Source organism: Drosophila sechellia, chromosome 2R (assembly GCF_004382195.2).
Source record: "Drosophila sechellia strain sech25 chromosome 2R, ASM438219v1, whole genome shotgun sequence".
Taxonomy (NCBI): Eukaryota; Metazoa; Arthropoda; class Insecta; order Diptera; family Drosophilidae; genus Drosophila; species Drosophila sechellia.
Genome location: NC_045950.1, coordinates 8805889 through 8827824, shown reverse-complemented (window position 1 = coordinate 8827824; position 21936 = coordinate 8805889). Strand labels below are relative to the sequence as shown.

The 21936-nt window shown below is 43.4% G+C and overlaps 4 protein-coding genes across 15 annotated transcripts; 2 read left to right on the top strand and 2 right to left on the bottom strand.

The window, feature by feature from the left end:
- The first annotated feature begins 236 nt into the window (after nucleotides 1-236).
- LOC6608885 (cytochrome b reductase 1) lies at nucleotides 237-10754 on the top strand. 8 transcript variants are annotated; one of them, XM_032716254.1, is made up of 6 exons: nucleotides 237-567; nucleotides 2429-2588; nucleotides 9149-9372; nucleotides 9446-9668; nucleotides 9725-9889; nucleotides 9958-10754. In XM_032716254.1, exons 2-6 carry the CDS (start codon nucleotides 2470-2472, stop codon nucleotides 10094-10096), a joined length of 870 nt encoding a protein of 289 aa, XP_032572145.1. In that variant the 5' UTR covers nucleotides 237-567; nucleotides 2429-2469; the 3' UTR covers nucleotides 10097-10754. The 8 variants fall into 8 exon arrangements, with proteins under 8 accessions (XP_032572145.1, XP_002033599.1, XP_032572151.1 ...); XM_002033563.2 differs by having other exon boundaries at nucleotides 9955-10754; XM_032716260.1 differs by lacking the exons at nucleotides 237-567; nucleotides 2429-2588 and adding exons at nucleotides 4516-4595; nucleotides 5106-5356 and having other exon boundaries at nucleotides 9955-10754.
- Nucleotides 10755-10995: 241 nt separating this feature from the next.
- LOC6608884 (arylsulfatase B) lies at nucleotides 10996-14507 on the bottom strand. 4 transcript variants are annotated; one of them, XM_032716249.1, is made up of 7 exons: nucleotides 13998-14507; nucleotides 12973-13095; nucleotides 12742-12901; nucleotides 12598-12685; nucleotides 12152-12543; nucleotides 11271-12015; nucleotides 10996-11214 (listed from the first exon to the last, which is right to left on the bottom strand). In XM_032716249.1, exons 2-7 carry the CDS (start codon nucleotides 13078-13080, stop codon nucleotides 11019-11021), a joined length of 1689 nt encoding a protein of 562 aa, XP_032572140.1. In that variant the 5' UTR covers nucleotides 13081-13095; nucleotides 13998-14507; the 3' UTR covers nucleotides 10996-11018. The 4 variants fall into 4 exon arrangements, with proteins under 4 accessions (XP_032572140.1, XP_032572141.1, XP_032572142.1 ...); XM_032716250.1 differs by having other exon boundaries at nucleotides 12973-13087; XM_032716251.1 differs by having other exon boundaries at nucleotides 14356-14507.
- Nucleotides 14508-14597: 90 nt separating this feature from the next.
- Nucleotides 14598-17746, bottom strand: LOC6608883 (zinc transporter 9). Of its 2 annotated transcripts, none has more exons than XM_032716247.1 (8): nucleotides 17186-17746; nucleotides 16270-17126; nucleotides 16076-16217; nucleotides 15611-16017; nucleotides 15231-15559; nucleotides 15104-15178; nucleotides 14930-15043; nucleotides 14598-14870 (listed from the first exon to the last, which is right to left on the bottom strand). In XM_032716247.1, exons 2-8 carry the CDS (start codon nucleotides 17123-17125, stop codon nucleotides 14826-14828), a joined length of 1968 nt encoding a protein of 655 aa, XP_032572138.1. In that variant the 5' UTR covers nucleotide 17126; nucleotides 17186-17746; the 3' UTR covers nucleotides 14598-14825. The 2 variants fall into 2 exon arrangements, with proteins under 2 accessions (XP_032572138.1, XP_002033597.1); XM_002033561.2 differs by having other exon boundaries at nucleotides 16076-16202.
- Nucleotides 17747-17822: 76 nt separating this feature from the next.
- Nucleotides 17823-19089, top strand: LOC6608882 (methylglutaconyl-CoA hydratase, mitochondrial). Its single transcript, XM_002033560.2, has 2 exons — nucleotides 17823-18215; nucleotides 18278-19089. Exons 1-2 carry the CDS (start codon nucleotides 17894-17896, stop codon nucleotides 18853-18855), a joined length of 900 nt encoding a protein of 299 aa, XP_002033596.2. The 5' UTR covers nucleotides 17823-17893; the 3' UTR covers nucleotides 18856-19089.
- The last annotated feature ends 2847 nt before the right edge of the window (nucleotides 19090-21936 follow it).

Genomic DNA, 21936 nt, shown 5'->3' with positions numbered 1-21936 from the left:
AATTAGAATTGATTCATTGACAATTGTTAGGGGTTTTTAAATCGATGTATTTAATTCAAACACTTCCATCAATCAATTTATTCTACATTTAATGTAAATAACACGTTCCCCTCTACACGTATTTGCTATAAACTTTAAAAGCCGAACGTATTTTACACGAAGCCAGCAGATACGAAGCTGGATTATAGCACCATTATGGCATGTCGTCGGTTAGTTTTCCCAGTGCCGCATGGCTCAGTTCGTTCGCAGCATTCGTGGAGTTCGGACGTGGGTGTGTTATTGACTCGCAGCGCTTGTGTTCCGTGCCGGTTTGTTTGCGGAGTTTCCATCATCCGTCAGCAGCTCCCTTGCAGGCCGCACCATCTCCGCCGGAGGAGGGATGCACTCCGTTCGCGTTCGGGCAGATGAATTAATTGTGGAAAATTGTTAAATTCCAGCTCGTTGAAGCGGCCGCAAATCCAATTAAGCGCATACCCCATTCGCGTAGAGTTTGTGCATAATAGAGTAATTAAGTTTTCATTGAAAAGGGTTTTTGACACCGCAACGCACACGCCACACGAACTTGGGGTAGGTTCACATTTTGCCGCAAAGACAGCAAATCGAGAGTGGCAAGAACAACAGGAGCATCGTTTCCGTTTCCGCTTTGCTAGCTGGTTTCTCATATAAGAGTGCATAAAACACACAGATTTCGCCAGACCCAAATCGGATTATTAAGTCCCCGCCACAAAAGGATGTCTGTTGTGGGAAGACTAGGCATCCTAGGCAGTCTCCATGCCAACCCATTCCGTCTCCTAGGCCCCGATTTCTGCATTTCCCCCCTCTACATTGACAATCTCTCTGCACAAGTCGCTGCATATCCGGGCCTCGAAATATTTGGAGCCCTTCTTTTGTGAGTGGATTTTTGGCCGCTCGCTTTGTTTGTTTGCTTCATTTGGCGCAGCAACGGGCAGCGTCAGCAGCTGCGGGATTGCATAATGTCCAGCTTCCTCTCCAGAAAGTAGCCCAAAGCGATTGGGGACTGGGAAGTGGGTCTGCCATCTGGGAACAACAAGATCTCAAATCTAATAGGAAATTCTTGATTATTGTTTTGGGGACAAGCACTTAGGAGGTTCGAAAAGCTTTTGAAGCGCCAGCTAATTAGTTCATATTAATTAAAGAACAAATCACACAATGTAGAATTGATAATAGAATTTCATGGTGGGGAAAAACTCAATAATTAACAAAGAAATCTTATTTATTAATTAATAATAATAAATCCAACTGCTTCATATGTTATGCTACCAAGGCAATATTAATGGTTAGAAACATTTTATTTACATGCTTGTTACAAAGTTAAAATAATCTTCAGGATATAATTCAAAGTAATTAACTTTTATAACTTTGAGAACTTCAACTTGCTCGTCAAACGAGTAAATCAAATGACTGAGGGCGAGAGCATATGGTGATTCCAATCAAAACCGAACTGCATGCACCCACAACCCGAACATGTCTCTCTCTCATTTACTAATAATACCCTTAAGTTGGGACCTTTATAATCAGCATAATCCAGGCAGAGGGAATGTCAATCCCCATCGTCCAGTGCCGTGGGAACTGGACACATGTGTGTGTGTGTGGGGATAGGGTCAGTGGGCTATGCAAACGACTCGCAGGAATTTCGAAATGGAGGGGCGGACTGTGGTTGCCGGTTGACTGGTTGACTGGTTGGCTGGGCAAAGGAAGTTGGCTTCGGCATCAGCAAATGCCAGGCATTGATGTGTCCATCAAGTGTCTCTGCATCGGGTTCATCGAACCCCCAAGAACTAGAACGTCCGATAATAATTGATTGGTGGGAAAGCAGGAAAAGGGCGCCGAACGAAAGAACCCACACACATTCGGAGCAGGAGTATCTGAAGTATCTGGAGTATCTGGAGTATCTTCGACTTGACGGGCGACGTGAATCGGAAATTGGCGCTCTCTGCAGAACGCATTCGGACGTGTGATGAGCCAATTTCACACATGGTAGAGGCGGCGGAAAAAATACACGAAATCCGCAAGACAAAAAAAAACAAAAACAGAGAGCGAGCCAAGTGCAATGCCCTGGACTTCAGTTGACGCTGCACTTTTGCCACCTTGTGGAGTCGCCAAAAATAAATGCCAAAAGCCATTTCCACTTCCCGCCATGAAAAGCGACTTCCCCGCTTATAATGCTTGGTTCTCCCCCCATTCGAAAGGCCCATACATTGTACAGAACTATATATATACAGACTTATGGCGGCGCCGCCATTCATCAACAGATGAGACCTACACCCCCTATTATTATGCAGAGTTGCGGATGTGGAATCAGAAACTGAATCTGAATCGGAATCCTGCTGCTGTTCTGTTGTTCTCTCTATTAAAATGCCACATTTAAATGCCGAGCCTCATAAATGTTTCTCTTCTCGCAATGCAGCCAGTCAGCGGAGCAGAGGCATCAAAATTGATTGCTTTCACATGGACACGAACTCGGTGAGCCCCCTCCCGCCGATGGAGGAGGCCATGGACAGGGTCAGCGAGAAGTCGCCCCCGGGTACTCCCAATGGCATCGAGATGCCCCCGCCGCCGGATGAAAAGTGAGTTGAGCCAAAAATAGACCATAAATCTGTGTAAAGTCTGTTGCTTTTAATATTAAAACAGCTCTCATATAGGATGAAGTGTGATATAGATGGTCAAAGATTGCCTGCCACTGAAAATCTTAAGAAAAATTAAGTTAAAAGTTCATCAGTTAAGTAGCCTTACGCTTTGAAGCAATTAGCAATATAGCAATTATATTTCTTAACATGAAGATCCTTTATTGTTACTCTATTTACTTTTAAATATTCTTATAAGAATGTAACTTACATTTTCTCGGTTATATTTTAAAATTCCCAAATTCTCAACCGCTCGACCAATCAATCCCCCATGCCCAGCTAATCAACACAATTTAGTCAACAGATTCGCCAACACATTTGTTTATCAATATTTAAGTAAATTGTGTCACTTATGCATAGCAAATTCGAGGCAGGCACAAGAACATAGAGACCAATTTCCCCGGAGGCCAATTTGGAGCTCATGTCTAGCCGGCAATTGGCCTTGCCCATCACCGATGCGATGCTCATCTGCCGGTTAGAAGCTCTAACTTGGGCTGAGAGATATGTAAAACATGAAAAGACTTAGATAGCCGGCCATTCGTACGCCTGCTTTAATCGATTTTAATGGCACCACGCGGCGTATGTGTAATATTTACATGAAATAGTGCCCGGGCACGTCAGGAATTGCCCCAAAGACTAATTAACAATGACGGTGAACGGCAAATGTCGACGCCTACACACCCTTTCAGGAGGTCGAGTTTATTTTTACGCGCCAATTTCCTAATTCACGTATCCTTGAAAGTCGTAAATTTTATTTTAATGCGACCTCGTTGCAAATCACACAAAGAGCCGGACACATCCTTCCTGTAACCCGTACAGGCCCACAAATTCAACAGTTGATCGCGTGCGCCCAACTCACATAGTAACTGGCCGTAAACATTCCGCCCGGAATTCTCCATTCTCCCACGTCCTTTGGCGTCCAATTTCTGGCACGAAGCTCGGTAAGCTTCAAGTAATTACTGGTATTTTTCCTTCTCTTCCCGAGGACTCAACCTTTTCGCCGCCTCGTTTTCATTTCATTTTCATTTGATTTCCAGTAATTTTTGGGCGAGGTGCCCGAACAATACCCACTTGGCTTATGTGCTCCAAGGAGCCGGAATAATGACCCAAAGTCCGAGGGTGTGTTTGTTGTCTTTGCGGGAAAGTAAGAGTGGGCATGGGCACTGAGGTAGATGAATGTGGATGAGGTTCTCCCTAACTCCCGCTCCACGACCAATTGCTGACCCAGTATTTCGCTGGGAATTAGTGGAAGCTTCGCTTCCATAAATATTTGATTGATACAAGCTGCTGCTGGCAGGTGTTTTGATTGATACTCCCATTTGCTTATTTATTTATAGACACGGAGTATTGTTGACAAACAGGTGTCCACTAATTAGTTTCTGTATGTAGTTAGCAGACTATTTCTGTCTTTACTTAAAGATGAAAAAAGTTTTTTCTTATCACAGTGCCATTTAATTCTGATGACAGTTTCCAGTCAGATGATGAACTGGTCTATCTTTTATCTTAACTTTATTTGCCCCTAATCTTAAGAGCTCAAGTAGCAGCCTTTTAGACCAAAGATTGCATAATACGAGGTCGAGTCGGAAAGAAACCGAGCTATAAATCTCGCTAATTAAAAAAAAGTTAGGTAAATAATTAACACACATTCTTAAATTCAAATTTCTGTTCATGGTTTGCTTCCTTGCTGAGCTGCTCGGTTGATGTCTCGACGACATAGATCCTCCAATGGTTTACTTCTCTGCTTTTACACAAAATTGGTTCCGTTGCCTGCTTAAAAGCTGGGGATCAGTTGATGTCTCGACTAAAGTATCGTTGCGAAGAATGCCCATAGGATCTAAAACCCAGCTCGATTTTTTAGTTCCATAAAGCTTCGAGCAGAAAATTGAAATAAATTTTCAGTTGTCTCTAGCTGATCGCCGCGATCTGATCGTCGTTACACTTCATTTGATAGTAAAATTCAGTGAATTTAATTGAGGATTTTCGTGCGGTTGTTTGTGTTAGTGCGGCTGTTAACAAAAGGAGCTATATAAACAAAAGCATAGATAAATTGAACATAAAAAAAATCACTTTTTTATTTAAAGTGCTTTGTTTATGCCCAACTTGTGTGCCACTTTTCAACATTTTTTGGGTGCCTTTTACACGCTACTTGTGGATCGGCCACTTTCTTTGACTAAAAAGTACTTTTTCGCGTTGTTAAGCGAACATCAAAATTTGCATCTATACAATCCCGCCTTGATTAAATTCGTTGTGAACCTGCGGCCCCTTACATGAGCACATGAATAAATAACGAACCGAATCCGTCACTGTTTTGGGATCGCTTTTCGGCCTTGTGTGATTGACAAATTAACGCATTCAGCTCGATTAGCATCTGTATCCAAACTGGAAAAGTTCTATTAGCGATTAGCGATCCCTTAGCCAGACTTCGGTTCTCAATTGTCTCTCGATTGTGGCATTTTACAGAACAGATATAGAAGCACAATTACGCGGAAAGCGACCTTTAGTTGGGCCATCCCAGATATATTGTATATATATATATATAAACACCTATATAGAGCCGATCCGTGACGCACCGCCCAGCAATTCTACGTCTAGTGGGTGGCGGTGACAGCGTAAGCAAGAAAAACCCAACAAATTTCGGCCCAAATAGCAACACTTGGCTAAATGCGAGATCGCCACTTGGCCAAAATGCCGCGTGGAGGAACGACAACATCGTAAGTCCCAAAATCGAACCAAGAAAACCAACCCCCAGGGCCAGACTTTAAACATAATATAAGCAAATTGCGTGTTGTTCTCGAGTGTATTTATTTAATTTAAACAATTGCCGCTTGTGGAGAAAAGTACTTCGATCGTACAAGGGTACATATGTTAAGTGATAGTGTCAGGTTGTTGTAGCGCGAATTCGATTGTATCTGCAAGATACAATTTCAAGCACACATGTACACATGTATGTCTGCGAGTTCAGCTCGGATTATTGGATCGTACCCGCACTCCCTCGAGAGATCGCTTCAATTAAACAAGCCGCAACATCGACGTCGTCTCTAAACAAATGCCAGACATTGTAATGTATATAGTAACCCCCTGCCGCATCGAATCGTATCAGATCGGTTTGGATCAGACCAGTATATACATATATAGTATGCCGTACGAGTACTTCGTCATAATCAACCCGCAGGATACGCAGAAGTGTGTTGGAGTGTTCGAGTGATTTTCAGCCATGCGTGCGACAGCAAATGTTTTAATTTGCCTCGATCCGCAGACTTTTAATTGTGCATTCCGCGTCAGCTCGTTACTTGTTACATCTGATGGTTTCTTTAATTGAATTGTGCCCTGGCTTCCTGCTACCATTCCTCTGCCACTAGGTTTTCCCATATATTCATCTTTTTAGCGGTAGCATTGCTCCACTTTTATTACTGCACAAGTAAATCAAGCTATAGGCATAATTAGCCTGGTTATATAGAGGCCTTCGCAGAAGCTCTCGTTTCCCTATCATCTGATTAGTACACTTTTTGTAGATCCACTCGCAGTTGGACATCCCGCAGTCATGGTCATCATAATCTCCATCACATGACCGAGATAAGATGTTTTCTAAATTTATCCCACTCCAGTTTCACGAGAAGAGTTTGTTTATCTGCGATAAGAAATGTAAAGGGCTTAGACTTGACTAAACACGTTATATCTGTAAAATATAATAATATTTTAAGCTTGATGCTCGCGGAAAGCAAATTCAATTTGCATATCTTAGATAGGATAAGATAGGATTTAGATTTAGACATTGTTTTCATTAAGTTTTTGGCCAGAATTAAAGTGAGTTTATACATTAAATACATAACATTTAAATCCCATAAATTAAGACATCAAACTTTACTGCTTTTCATTAGGCTTTTCCAACTACTTGCATTTTATAATAATTTTGTAGTCATAAATAATCCCTGAATCAATCGTCGTAGTTTTCTCGGCTTATATTTGCACAAATAATGCATTAATTTGCATTTGCTAAATGACTGCTGGAATTGGCTGATTACGCTGCAAATCCGATGCGCTTTCTCTGTTTTTCCCACCTCCCATTTGCAGTGGGGGTGCCACCTCCAAGTCAATAGCCTCTCATCCACGATGACCCATTAGCCATGTGTGGCTGCACCTAGGCCAAAAACCCGGCTCAATGAGTCTGGCTCAGACTGAGGCTGAAGCTGAGGTTCAGGTTCAGATTCGAATACATAAAACAGGTGGCGGCCAAGAAACGAGTTTTCCATAAAACGAAAAGCCTTTAACGAAAATTTCTCAGCGCAGCGGGCAAATGAAAAGTGAAAGAGATACAAATGTGCAGCTAAAAGATACAGATACATTTGCAGACACACCGCACACTGGTGTGGGCTTGTTTTCCAACAATCTGCGGCAAGTGAAATGTGTGTTAAAGCAAACAGCCACTGCAGCCACTAGAGCTTCCCCCCCATCATCATCCCCCTGCAATGTGTTGATAGCTAAATGCCTGCCCCAACCGCACTACCAATCCCAAACCCATAACCATACCCATACCCATTCCCAAGCCCAAACCCAGACGCAGCTGCAGCCACATCGACATCCACACTCGCGTCCACCGCGGCGGAGGAGTGCAACTTGTGTCAGACACTCGTTCATTGACACCGCCATCGGATGCACAGCAAGAAACATGATCAATGATCGTCATTAATCTATTTTAAAGGCAGAAACATTCGTCTATGTGCAAACAGAACGAATTTCTTATCTTCAATTTAAACGATCTCGATCTAATCAGTACATAAATAATTCAATCATCTTTGATGTGAAAGTGTGAAAGAATATTTGTTAGCAAGCTTTTTTGGCACTATGGATATCCGCTATGCTTAATCCCTTGAATTGTTTTTTAACTATAATTTTATTTATTTGATTTTACTTCTGAATATAAATAGCTTATAAATTTAATAAATTTAATGCATGACAACTCATATAACCCACAGAATGAATTTAGCCCTCCTGACAACTGACAGCGCATATAAATCGCCTTTTTTATTTTTATTTTTGAAAATCTATTAAGAAAATCACATCAAGAAATGATCAAGCCCTTGTCTACAATATAAACGATGTTTAAATGGAAAATACCCGATCCCGAATTATAAGATCATATTTTAAAAAATTCAATTTTAGATTTCATAAAAATTAAACGATCGAATATATTTAGCAATCCCAGTTGAGAGTCCACGCATTTTCTCCGAGTGCCTCCGATCTTTGGGCACTCAGTGCCACGCCGATCTCGCTCCGCCGTGTCCGATGCGGCAAGTCCGTTGCAGTTGCAATCCGCGGATAGTGTGGCATGTAAATTGGAGCAGCATCGACGGTGCCCCATGGCATTATCTTCACAATGCAGTGATGCAAGTGTCGTGAAAGCGAGAGCGATGTCTGGTAATTCGATTCGCTTTTGCTTTCATTATCACAACAGGGGGCTCGCACTATTAATTTAAATAATCGCTTTGTTTACACTCGATACTTTGTTGCGCCAATGGATTTCGGAATTTCAAACGAAACCAAGGAGCTGCACTTGGCGATGATTAGGCGGTTGGTTGGCGGCCAGCAATGCGTCCAATTGCGCCGAGTGCACAATGTTTCTACTCCAGTTTGTCTGCAGGCCGTTAACTTTCGAAAGATCAACAGATGGCTTTGGTTTGGCACCCCATTGTGTTTTTCTGGGACTTCTCCCACTGCACTGCACTGATGAATGATGGATCATACGGATCTTTGTGCTATGCGGCTGGATGAGATCATTGCGCCCATCATGAGCCATCGAAATTGTATGTCATACGATCTCGCACGACAAGTGATGAAATTGATATGACAGACAGGCCGCAATTGGGTGGAAACAATACACTTCTGACTCCATTACCCTTTCCCCAGCTGTCAAAATCATGCGATAGGATAAACTTTTTTCCAAATCATCTACACCAAATACAAACCAAAAATTCCAGGACAAGTGGACCAGACTTACTCCACGCATTGGGGAAGATTGGATATTTGCTAGGCAAATTAGATAATTGCGATTTCTCTTAAGCCCACTGTAATCCCACTTGATCCATCTATACATCTGTTGTCCATCAATTAAGTCGATTAGGAGCACATTCAACCCGCAATTAGCGTAATCTCTTGAGAATCTCTGGTATAATCTCCATAATTCGAAGGCAGCCCTCGGAATCATCGTAAATTGTGTTTAATGAAAGCAAACGTACATACCCCAGATTGTAGTTACACTAGCTTCTATCCCTAGAAATCCGAATCTGTAAATTTCTTGTATCCTAGAAATATATGATATATACTGGTTATGGTCTCAAATACAATCACATCAAAGTATGAAACCCATTGACGGACCCTTTATAGATGAACTGAATCGCATGTTCTTCCATCGACCCAACTTCATGAAAACTCGGATTAAAAAGTAATGGTTTCAGTTCTATATCATATGCTATCATGGATTGCCCTATGCTCCTATCTCGTTACAGGCGCTATGAGGAGGATCCAGATAATGCCTGGAACTGCTGCTCCTGGTGCGAGTACTTGCTGATCGTCATCCTGTCCACGATCCTGCTGGTGGGCGTGCTGGTGCTGACCCTCTTCTGGGTGATGTTCTACCGCGATGGCTTCGCCTGGTCGGAGAGTCCCAAGCAGCAGTTCAATCTGCATCCCATCCTCATGATCGCTGGCTTCGTCACGCTCTCCGGATTTTGTAAGCCCATCCCAATTGTTCAGATGTACCAATCTTAATCTAATGTGATATACTCGTACCCTCCCCCAATTAGCCATCTTGATCTACCGTCTGTGCCGCTGCGTGAAGCAAATCTATGTGAAGCTGATCCACATGTTCTTTCACGCCGTGGCCATTCCGTGCATCGCTTTGGGTTTCATATCCGTCTTCGCTTCCCACGACGCGTTGCATAAGGTCAACTTCTATAGCCTCCACTCGTGGCTGGGCTTCGTGACAATGGGCATGTTCGTGCTCCAGTTTGTGATCGGCTTCTTCAGGTGGGTCTCCGCAACTCGGTGTCCTAATCCGGCATATTAATCAGCATCTTCTATAGCTTTCTGGTAATGCTGTGCTGTGAGAACAAGACCTACAGCTGCCGCTCGGCCATGGTGCCCATCCACGCCAGCTTGGGACTGGCCAACTTCTGGCTGGCCATTGCCTCATCCGTCACGGGACTGATCGAGAAGGAGCGCGAGACCGTCAACGAGGTGGGCGTGAGGTAAGAATAGTTCGGTAATTTAAGCTTTGATATCTTTGGTTAATTTGTTCGTAATATCTGTACAGCAGTGAGAACAAGCTGGTGGAGCACTACATCACCAGTGCCATCGGTGTCACCCTGATCTTCATCGGCATCATCGTCACCTTTGCGGTGCGGCGTTCCAATGCGCCCGCCTCGGCGAAGGTCTACGTCACGGAGCGCATTTAGACGGGCCGTACGGCTCGTCGGAGTCTCCGCCGCCGGAATTGGTCCACGGCTAGGAGGGGAAGCGAGTCGCAGCAGGTGTACCCGAGGATTCCGGAAATCGGTGACTTGGACTGGACTTGGGGAAACGGACCGGCGGTGTCCTTTCGCCAGGCTTAGCGCACAGAGACCACGCTTCTGCAACTCTATCCGAACCCTTTGTAACCTTTTATATGCCAAATTAAATCCACTTCATACACTTAGACTACTCCATATGGCTCTAATCAAAACCTTTGCCCACTTTCAATCTCTCAGTAGCTGTGTAGGATTAGGAATCTCAGTAGAAGAGCAGAAGACCAAGCAAGCAAATCTAATCAAAATTTTGACGTGTTCAGCCGAACTTACTGATGCATCAAGGCACTCGCAAGCTAGATTAGACAGTTTTTTGGTACTATAGTAGAATTTTGATATACTCGTAAGCCCATGTAACTAGTGTATGTATGTATGATCGTACCACGTAACGCATTGAATGTACGCACTCGGACTCAAAACTGTCGCATTTGATGTTTTTTTGTAATCGTGCAAGTATTTGTATTTTCATAATGCGCTAAGCAACCTAAGCTGTAAACCAATTTTACAAACAAATAAATACTTTTGCCCCGTCTGAGGGCTCTCATAATAATCGCAATTGTTTATGAACTTTTCAAATATTTAAAGAACGGAGAGAACTCGGAAAATAAGCAAATCATATTTCCTTGAAAAGGAAATTAAACTGAAGTGATGGGGATTGTCTTATTTTCTTATTTGTGTGATATTAGTTGAGTTTAAAACAAGGCTTTCAGAAATAATTTTCTATCAAAATTTTGTAAATTATGTTCCTATTTCAAAACTACTACTTTTAAGATCTTTCGAAACATATCATATCATATTACATCATATCTTTATTCTACACAGTCTTTGCCAAAGTAATATCCCCACTAAAAGTATCAAGATCGTTATTTTGATAGTCCCCAAAGTTTGTCCACGTAAAGTTCCAGAATCTAGGATCGGCTCGAGGATCAGCTGGTTTATTCGAGGGCGGCACTGCGGTGGCATTGAATCGCTCGAGTTCCGCCATCAAGGCGCTTACCACTTCCGGATATCTTAAATGTGATTTGTAAGAAAATAAGCATTTTTCATTGAAATTTACAGCACTTACTGCTTGGCCAGATTGTACTGCTCACAGGGATCATCGCGGATGTGGAACAAGCACGGAGCAGAGAAGGCAGTGGCCACACAACTAGTTCCTTGGGAGGATTGTCCCGGGCATGACACCGTAGCAGCTGCTCGTATCCTCTGCTGATCCGCCCGACTTGGCAGCATCTTGAGAGCCTCCAGCGCTTTGCCCGCCCTACTCCTGCCCACCAACTGCCAGTCGTACAGACGAGGATCTCTTTCCCCGGCCGGACCATACCAACCATCCCAACTACCCCGGTAATTGGTGCCCTTGACCAGCTTCCAATCTCCAACGCTGAGAGCTGCACTGCCCCATATATCATCGATATTGTGGAGCACATTCAAGCGAGGGGATGCCTTGTCATGAACCAGTGCCCGCCAAATGCTCTGGCCATCGATTTGCTTGCTGAGATTAGCCAAGGCTGGTTGACCACCAGCAGCCTCCAGGAGCGTGGGCAACCAGTCAACGATGTGCATGGTCTGGTTGGACACTCGTTGGCTTTTCTTTAGCAGAGGTGACCACATGAGACCCGCCGCTCTAACTCCGCCCTCCCACAGGGTATTCTTCACACCCTTCAGGGGATAGTTGGAGGCGAAGTTAAGGTTGAATCCTTGGGCTGGTCCCCCGTTATCCGAGGAGAATATGATGATCGAGTTCTCCAGCATGTTCGACTTGCGCAGCTGGTCCACAATTTGACCCACAGAGTCGTCCATTTTGGAAACCATAGCTGGAAAGGTGTTTTGTTGTTAATAAAAGAAAAGAACCACTCAAGTGCCAACAATATTTACATTTTAGAATAATACAAAATAAACTAATTTTAAAATCATAAAATGCCTATAATTCTCCCTGGTAATAAAACTTACCAGCAAATTTTCGGCGTTTATAGTTGGGAATGTGCGACATCTTGATCACATCGTTGTCCGGAACTGGGAGAGGATTGTACGGATTACTCGAGTGGCAGGCCGCATGGGCAACGTAGAGAAACAATGGACCCTTGGTGGCATTATGGTTAGCAATGACCTTGACCGATTGATCGGTTATCACATCCGTGGTGTAGTGACCATGCAAGTCATAGGCCACTTGCGTGCCATTGCGCATGTCCAGACCCCACTGGTTGTTCTCCACGGCGGTGTGATCGTTGTAATCCTGGTGCCCCGACCAGAATCCCACGTGGCTACTAAAGCCGCGATACAGCGGAGTGTACTTCAGCTTCCAATGGCCCAAATGCCACTTGCCAGCTATGTGGGAGGTGTAACTGAAAATTAAGATTGTGTTTATAAAGTGGGTATGATTATAGGCATTGACCTACCCCAATTCATTCAAATACTGGGGCAGTATTTTCTCCTCCAAGGGCAAACCTCGTGGTTCAGCGGCATAAAGAACTGTATGCTGCATTCCTGCAGAAAATTAAACTAATAACTATAATAACAAGAAAAGGATGACCTAAACAAACCCGTGTGTATGGGATATTTGCCCGTCATAAGGGCAGATCTGGATGGAGTACAAATGGGTGCCACATAGTAACGATTCAGAATAATGCCAGAATAGGCCAAGGCGTCTATGTTGGGCGTGGGAATCTCTGCCGAGCCATGGAAACCCACATCGTTGAAGCCCTAAAAAAATAAAAAATTTTAAATAAGGAGATAACATGTGTATTAAATTCATAGTAATCAACGAAACTCACCAAATCATCTGCCAAAATAAATATAATGTTGGGCTTCGCAGGAGGTTTCTCATTCTCAGCTGCATCTATAATTGGCAGCAGCAAGCAGATCAGCCATAAAAACCACATTGTGTGCCTGAAAAACTAGAAGCTTGTGATTTATATTCGACACTTAAAAACAAAGGCATAAAAAACAATTAGTTAGTTAACTAATCGATTTATTGCAGAGAATCACAGTGACAGGCATTACGAGAACGAACTATACTCGATTGATTGATCTTCCAGCGTTTTGAATAGCATTGAATGGCATTGATCGTCATCTGGGTTGGAATACATTTACTGAATCAGCAATTGCACTCAATGCGACCTCAATATGAGTGGGTTGCTCTTCACCTGCACTGAATGAATTGATTCGCGAGTTGAGTTGCGATTCATGAATCGTAGGGATACCCCCCAAGAACCTATCTACATACGTGATGGGAAACGAGTATATTCATTTGGCCATTGTTCAAAGCGATTCCATGTGGCACCTAATTAACATGTAAATTGAGTTTGTTGCTGTTTGCACCGTTAATGGGTCAACAAGTACCACTCGGCAATCGGAAAGCTCGAATTAAAAAACCAAATTAGATTCGGAAATTTGTTTCTGGACATATCGAACTGCTAATGCTCTTATGACTTAACAATTAATTTTAATATAGAATCTTCAAAGTTTAAACACTTTCATATAAGGCACATTAAACTTTTTTCTTAGAAACTGACTTAAATTATATTATTAATTTATTAATTTTCTTTAATAACATATATTTCACATAGAATAACATAACATAAATGTTATCGAGTTTGCAGCACTTTTCACATCAAGTCTCATGTTAATATATTTTAAAAACTATATCATGCATTTCCAGTCGTTCATATATTGCCCAGATTTATGTGGCCTATTATAATAAGCCCTAAAATGTTGAATACAATGTGATCTCTCACTCTTGTATGCAGAAAACTCTTTGTTAAACAAACAATTCTATTGTTTGTCATAGGTCACTAACCCGTTATGAGATTCAAAAGAAATTCGTTTATGCAAAATCACTCAATAGCCAGTTGTAATACTTTTGTGGCGATTAGTAGAGTTCACGCTCTTTACCACTCGAACGTTTATTTACTTTACTCGATTTTGGAATCAATTAAACGAACAAACAAACCGCATGCAATGCTTATTTAACACGTTAACTTGTTAAGGTTTCTTGTACACAAGTTTTGTCATCGATTTTATATTTCAAAAATTTCTATTTGTCAATTAACTTCAATATACAGTGCATATATATGCTCTGCCTTATTTGCAAATAATTTATGTGCACAGAGAATCGGAAATAATATTTATTTATTCGGCACTAAGCGTACACCTACCGCCAACCGTTTTAATTCACGCGCCAAGTCAGACTGAAAAAATTCACAAACAGCGGACCCAGAGCCGCAGACTTTTAACAGTGAAAGCAAAACGCTGTTAAAGATCGAAATCTATTCGCACAGAGGGAAGTGCGCTACAGAGCGCATCGTCCGTTGAAATTGTTGCTTTCGTTGACCTCCGACCCGTGGTACCAGAATGGGAAAACGTTGCACAACAAGTACACTATTATAGACACGGGATGTGAAGGAATATCTAGGCTCTTTAATTCACAACAAACTACTTTAAGAAATAGATAGGGCTCCTGTCAAGCCCGCGGCAATACACTTTTAATGCTTAGTTTTAGGTTTACATCTAGAAGTACACAATGGGAAATAAATATAGGCTAGACAGGCAATAATTTCTTATAGAAAGCAACCAAATCACCCAATGCTTTATGTATTTAACAGTCCCCCAGGCGAATAGAGGGCGATTAGAGTATTTCCAGGTCCACATGGCGTATTTCCGGAAATTGTGTCTGTTAAAATATATAAGTTTAGATAGAATAACTAGATTATCATATCCATTATAGTTAACCCGCAGATTCATCTCAATGCGATCAATTTCACCGCCCATCAGGTCCACAATGTTTTCGCCTTGATCCAGCAGAAAGCTCTCCAGATCCTCAACCTTTTGGAAGCTTCGAACCGTCTGCGGGGTAAATCAAAAACCGGTCAATGACAGGCCCAGAAATGGGTCAATACCACATACCGTGAGCAGTTTTGCGAGATCCTGTTTGTCCAGATACGAACGGGTCAGCTCACGGCCGTCAAAGTCGAGCTCAGCCTACGGAAATGAACTTTAGTCTCATTGAAGCCCTTTAAGAGCAAGGTCTTACCTTATACCGAACCCGAGCATTGCCAATGTCGATTCCCTTGACATCGTAAATCGCTCTGATCATCACATCAGCCTCCAAGGCAGAATTAATCTTTTCTAGGCGCTCGGAAGCAATGGATATCCCCACCAGCGCATTAGCATTTGTATAAATGATAAAGGAGGCCACGGCGCCCAGGAGAGCACCTATAACCAGTGATCCAGCGGCGTCAAAGATGGGCGATCCTGTGTAACTACTTAATCCCATGCAAGCTGCAGCCACCATGACGCCAGTTACCGCTGCAGCGTCTTCACATAGCACCACATTCACGCACGGATCCTTGCCAGAAATCACTGTAAAGTAAGCATTATGATTTATTTTCATATTACACATGATAAACTCACCATAATCCTTAAAGGACATATTGTTTTCCTTGGCCGATCGCTTAAGCTCATTAATGGCCACCACCAAAGTGGCTCCCTCAGAAACCAATGATCCCATCAAGATACAATACACCCAAAACAGATCTGTTATGGGTTCCGGATGGAGAATGCCATCAATACCGTGGTAGATGGACAGGCCACAGCCTACACAAAAGATACCAACGCCCGAAATCAGCGAGGAAACATATCTCATGTTCATATATCCATAAGGATGATCTATATCGGGACTCTGAGAGGACTTGTAGATGCCAAAGGCGAGGATGAGCTGGTTGATTAAGTCGGCCAAAGAATGGATAACCTCTGCAAACATGCTGTGAGAACCGCTGTACAGCCAACCTCCTGCCTTGAAAAGCAAATTGGCTGCATTGCTAAAAGGGAACAAATCTTATTCACAGAAACTATTATTTCTTAAGTTATATAACTCACATAGCGATGGCGGTGGCCACCACTTGCCCGGACTTCTCCGACTCCTTTCTGTTGTCGAGCATTACTTTGGTTCGAGATCCCATCTCCCTGCGGTAGTCACGCAACCGCCGTTTGACAGTGAATAGATCTGCGGAGTCATAGACTTTAGCACTCATATTAAAGGGAGAACGGACACAGGACACAAAGACACTTACTCTGCTGGTATTGCTTGCGCTCCACCTCCCGCTTGAGTCGCTCCCGCAACAGGTTCTCCTTAGACCCCCAAACGTCTACGGCCTTAGCCTCAACGTCGCGTCGCCAGTATACAGTCATGGGTGGTTCCTGCTCGTACGGCGATCTCCGCTTGATCTTGGGCAGACATTCGAGTTGAGCGGCGGTCAGCAAGAAATCGCTGATGGCCCGGTTGGGGGTCACAAAGTTTCGCTCTAGGGAAGCACGATAATCGAATCGGGGTCGCTTTAGAGGAATCACAGGCGCTGGAGGCGTTACCTCTGCAGGTGGGCATGTTCGAATACCTTCGCCTGCCTTTTCAGCTAGCGCAGCACCAGCCGGAGAATTTTTAGCTGCGCTTTTCACTGTTTCAGGAGGATTTATAACGGAACCAGAACTCTCTCCCAATCCAACAGCACCAGTTGCTACTCCAGTGGAGGTAGATCGTAGATTAATGGCACTTGCGGCCACCTTGGTTACCGGTGGTAGATCGTATTTTTCAAACACAATTTCGTTAATTTTGGAGTCCTCGATGGTGGTGCTGATAGACAGGATACCCTTTGTGGTCTTCACCTCAAAGTTTTTCGTTTCCTTTGGCTTGGCAACTGGACCAGCGGTGGTCTCCTTCTGCACAGGTTTCTCCTTCTTGGAATCACTGTCATTGGCGCTGCAGCGAAACTGAAGGAACATGCTTGGTCGCTTCCACGGCTGTATTTTGAATGCCTCGCCGTCATGCCGCCTCCAAGGGTTCCTGGCATCTTGACGTAAGGAGCACTGGCTAAAAGCCTTTCCAAAGTGCTGGTGTCTTCGCTGCAGGATCTGCACGCCGCGCAACAGCATCCTGCACGGGAAAAGAATACATATTATGCTTATCTCTTCCACACATATGGTAATGCTTACACGGCGCGCTGCGTCACTATCTCACTATAGATTCCAATCAGTTCTTTTCTATTGTGGGGGGTGCTCCGTGGTTTCTCCTCTAGCGCAAAACTACGTCATGCGGGCCAAATAGAACGGGTGCAATACGAATTGCGGACGTAACTACTTCAGATAGAGTCGCTCTGTGGAATGCTCCAATCCTTCCTGGGGCCACAATCCTTGGAGCGTTGAGGACGTATTTGCAAATATACTTTAAATATACATTGGCGATTTTTTTATACTGAAAATTTAACCATCACCGGCTGGCGCTTTTTGTCTGTGCTTTGGCCGTTGATGTTGTGGTTTTCTTTTCATGCCGAAACAGTTTGGTCACACTTACAATGCTTATCAATTGTTCTCACTGTGCAGCATTTTAAAAAGTGGCATGCGCAAATAAATGCAAAGATTGCATTCACACCTTGAAAACATTTATTATAATTCTTATAAAGTGGATGCTTTTTCTATACATATACAATACTATTAATTATTTAATATATTTGGTCAGAGGAATGCCGTAAAATGCCAATTCAGTCTGAACAAGCTTATTCACCGCCTTGGACTCTTTAGTACTGTTATCGATAGGCTTTAAGCTTTTGTCAGCACTGTCGGCAACAGCTGTTTTCTGCCGGTTGTTTTATAATCAACCAATTGCCTTTTCTTGCTTTCTTTTTATCTGTTTTCAACGATAAAATGTCAATGTTAATAAAAAGAGCGTCTGGCTTAGCTCGACAGTTAGCCCGGCCACTTGTTGCATCACGTAATTTGGCTTCGGCAGCGCCCTATGGAGATGGAAGTGAAGTTCTCGTGGAGCGTTTGGACGGACCTCGGCAGGGGATCTCAGTTATTGGCCTAAACAGACCAGCAGCTAAGAATTCCTTCAGCCGGGGAATGGTAGAGACCTTCAACGATGTCCTGGAAGATATAAAGAAGGATAATGGATCAAGGGTGGTTGTATTGAGGAGTCTGAGCCCTGGAATCTTCTGTGCCGGAGCGGATTTGAAAGAGCGCAAAGGTTATACCTTAACTGTCTTACATCCCTTTGATAAAGCTAACTTAATTTATTATATATCCCAGGCATGACACCCGAGGAAGCCACAGAATTTGTAAAAGAGCTCAGGGGCCTGCTTATTGCCATTGAGCAGCTGCCTATGCCTGTGATCGCTGCTGTGGATGGTGCTGCTCTCGGTGGAGGTCTGGAAATGGCTCTGGCCTGTGACATCCGGACTGCTGCTAGCGACACGAAGATGGGTCTGGTGGAGACAAGGTTAGCTATCATACCAGGAGCTGGTGGCACCCAAAGACTGCCCCGCATTTTGTCCCCTGCTTTGGCCAAAGAACTCATCTTCACGGCCCGAGTGTTCGACGGAGCAGAGGCGAAAGATCTGGGTCTGGTCAACCATGTGGTGAAACAGAACGAAACCAAGGATGCCGCCTATCAGCAGGCTCTTAAATTGGCAGAGGAAATTCTGCCCAATGGTCCCGTGGGCGTGCGAATGGCCAAATTAGCCATCGACAAAGGCATGCAGGTGGACCTGGCCACCGGGTACTCCATCGAGGAGATCTGCTACTCGCAGGTGATACCCACTAAGGATCGTTTGGAGGGACTCGCTGCCTTCGCCGAGAAGCGGAAGCCCGTCTACAAGGGGGAGTAAATAGATATCGAGCCACTCCCCTAACGTTAAGCTGAAAATTGCACTGTTGTAGACACACTCAAGCGGCAAAGCCCAGTTCAATTGTTTTTATAAAAAGCATTCGATCCTATCGAGCTGCCAAATAACTTGAATTACGCTAATTGTAGCTAAACAATTTTTAATACCTGCGATGACGCATCTCAATTTAGACATGGGATACTAATTACAGCCATTAAAACAACCGATCGACATACACTCCCATTTGCATTGCATGATTTCGCCCAGCATAGAACTGCAAATCAGATGCAAAGTTCACCTTGATAGTTCTGTCGTCGAACAATGCGGAAATCGGAATTTCTTGAGAATCCCAGAGTTAGAAACTTTCTATTGTCATGCGAGCTGAGTGTGATTGCATGGCGAATCAACCTACAAGTGGCAGTTTTTATTACCAGATGAGTGTGCCTTCGTTTGTCATTTGCACAACAGGTAATTTGCATGCTGCAAATATTTATATTACAGGGCGTGCTCCGCCACACTTATTGTGTTTTTGGGGCCCGCTCAAACAAAGGGGTTCTGTCACCTGCAACAACAAGACAAAACAGGCGCTAAATAAATTCACTTTGTGGAGCCGCCGTTTAAGACGTAACCGGTTAGTCAAGGAAGTTGTCACACGGATGACTGGGAGCGCGCACCCCCACTAGCCCAGATTTTGGTCGCGAATCTACATTGCGTCACCATCTCACCTCCATTCATGATCGAATTTGGCGAATGTGATTAAAATAAATTAAAAATGCGTCGCGGGTGTTTGACATCGGGCAAGGTCAGTTTCGTTGGCAGAAGCTGTGTATATCCGAAATGTAGGAATCTAAGTCCAAAATCTCAACCGGCAAGCTGCGCAGTGTGCATATTAATTAGTCAATTAATTAATTACTCAGTGCTCGATGCGTCCATTTCGAACCGAGTTGACCCCAAGACATGGCGAGAAGGTAGATCCGGAAGCCAATTGCGGAAGCAAATCAATTATTTATTGTTTTGACTCGTTATTATGAACGATAATCAGCACATACACACACACAATGTGGTTTGGACGCGAATTTCTCGGCGGGAGTACGTTAAATTTCCATTTGCTCAAGCTCGATCAGTTGGTCAGATATACGAATGTCAGTACAATACGATGCGCATTGTAATGAGGCAGGGAAGCGGAATCCGGTGACAAGAGGCCTTAAGTATTTTTTCAAGGGAGGGGGATTTTTCTGATTTAACTTTTTCCAGGTATTTGTATTCGTGCTTGAGCTGCCGCTTGAAAATCAATTAGATTGATCAGACGTTTCGTGGCTGCAAAATGGCCAAAATGTATATCAGATGAGTGGGTAGCCGATAATATTTTAAACACTTAAGAGGACACATCCAGGAGGCTTTCACAATCGATAATTCTCCATTAAGGCGGTACAACTTTATCAGGCTCAACGAAGATTGTCAATACGCGGACAGCAGCGGTAGTAAATGTTTTCCAAATTCCACATCGATAAGAAATCGTAGTGTCAATATTGCAGCGGCTATAGACTAAGTACTTGACATGCTTCAAAAGGGTTTCAGGTCTCGATCATCGCAGAACCTTTTAGCTTATCAGTCCATCAGCCTTCCAAGGCTTCCACATGTCGTATACGCAACGTGTCTTGCGTCAATAGAAAACCTTGTTAAACAATACAACACGGCTCGTACATCATACTTTATCAATTGGTCTTCTGCAATTAAAGATACGCTGTTTACAATATCCATAGCCCGGCAGAACTATATCCAATCAACTCCTGACATATAATCGCAATTCCCGAAATCGCTTGTCTAACCGATAGTTAATTACGCCATTGGCCCTAAACTGCCTCCAGATTTAGTGCCCCCATAAATCAGCTACAAACTCACACAATCGATTTGGCTCAACTTTGTTTGAACTCGTCGAATTTGGAATGCACATCACGTGGAAATTGCATTTTGTCTACAGCATTTTCCATGCCGCTTAAAATTTTCCACTGTCCCACTGACGCCGCAAACTAACTAAGCAAACAAAACCGATCGTTTTTTCATATTTTATGGTTAGACAACAAAACCAGCTAGCAAGGGGAGCTGGCTACTTGAAACAAGTCAATCACTAAGCTCCGTCTAAAAGAGAAGCCTCCAAGGCAGCACTAAGTGATTGTTAGGAGGGGGCTGCCTGTAAAATGGGTGGTATTGGCTATGGAGCCCAAAGAGCTGCAAGGTGTCGCGCATTCTCGTGCTGCAAGTTGGCAGAGACACTGAAAAAGATATGAATGCCTATCGGGGATTTGTAACTTTATTACGCTTGTAAAATTATTAAGTTCTTAATTATGATAAAATTGTAACAATAGTCACCTAAATTCCTATAATTAGCTTTTGTTGACTAAGTATAAAATAAGTACTAGCACAGTTCCTTTCTCAGAACTTTTTAAGGTTCTTAGTTTCAGAGAAATGATCTTTAAATTCAATTGTTCTTGTGTTCTCAACTTCTTTATAAAGCCAAACTTTAGCTTTACTGTGCAGTTTTAAAGTATCTTAGCTGCTGCAATTGATTGATAGATATCGTTATCTGTGTAGGATACAGGGTGATTTGATTTTCTTCAAAAGTAAGAGTAATCAGCGAAGAGGTGATGGCCCCCAAAAGTATGCCTAAAACTCTGGACGGGGACTTGGGAATTTTCCCGAAAGAAAGAAATGCGATCAGATAAGCAGTGTGTGTTCGTAAGCCAAACAAATGCAATTCGACAAAGTAGCAACCGCATACAGCAGATAAGAATCCCGCCCCTAACAACAATATATTTCGCTTGCACTCTGGGCACCCAGTTATCCTCATCCGTCGAACACACCGATCCTCCACCTCCTCCGCGGCCACACGGCGTATGAGTAATGGAGCGAGGCAGACTTGTCTGGCCGTCGGATGCCCAATGCTGTGCGATCTGTAGAAAGCACCCATACCCACAGCGCATATATGTATATATAAATATATATATATTTGTATTTGTTAACCTTTTTGAGAGAGAGGCCGACTTCGAACCACCTGCGTCACCGTAACGTTTATTGTCCATTGCG

What these genes read in the sequence shown, in the direction of transcription:
- LOC6608885 (XM_002033563.2), top strand. Translation starts at nt 2,470, where the DNA reads ATGGACACGAACTCGGTGAGCCCCCTCCCGCCGATGGAGGAGGCCATG. An exon ending in TTTGTGATCGGCTTCTTCAG is followed by an intron (nt 9,669 to 9,724) that starts GTGGGTCTCCGC and finishes CATCTTCTATAG; the next exon opens with CTTTCTGGTAATGCTGTGCT. An exon ending in GTCAACGAGGTGGGCGTGAG is followed by an intron (nt 9,890 to 9,954) that starts GTAAGAATAGTT and finishes ATATCTGTACAG; the next exon opens with CAGTGAGAACAAGCTGGTGG.
- LOC6608884 (XM_032716249.1), bottom strand. Translation starts at nt 13,080, where the DNA reads ATGTGGTTTTTATGGCTGATCTGCTTGCTGCTGCCAATTATAGATGCA. An exon ending in TTATTTTGGCAGATGATTTG is followed by an intron (nt 12,902 to 12,972) that starts GTGAGTTTCGTT and finishes TTATTTTTTTAG; the next exon opens with GGCTTCAACGATGTGGGTTT. An exon ending in CAGTATTTGAATGAATTGGG is followed by an intron (nt 12,544 to 12,597) that starts GTAGGTCAATGC and finishes CTTAATTTTCAG; the next exon opens with TTACACCTCCCACATAGCTG.
- LOC6608883 (XM_032716247.1), bottom strand. Translation starts at nt 17,125, where the DNA reads ATGCTGTTGCGCGGCGTGCAGATCCTGCAGCGAAGACACCAGCACTTT. An exon ending in GTGGCCACCGCCATCGCTAT is followed by an intron (nt 16,018 to 16,075) that starts GTGAGTTATATA and finishes GTTCCCTTTTAG; the next exon opens with CAATGCAGCCAATTTGCTTT. An exon ending in TATGTCCTTTAAGGATTATG is followed by an intron (nt 15,560 to 15,610) that starts GTGAGTTTATCA and finishes CTTACTTTACAG; the next exon opens with TGATTTCTGGCAAGGATCCG.
- LOC6608882 (XM_002033560.2), top strand. Translation starts at nt 17,894, where the DNA reads ATGTCAATGTTAATAAAAAGAGCGTCTGGCTTAGCTCGACAGTTAGCC. An exon ending in GGATTTGAAAGAGCGCAAAG is followed by an intron (nt 18,216 to 18,277) that starts GTTATACCTTAA and finishes TATATATCCCAG; the next exon opens with GCATGACACCCGAGGAAGCC.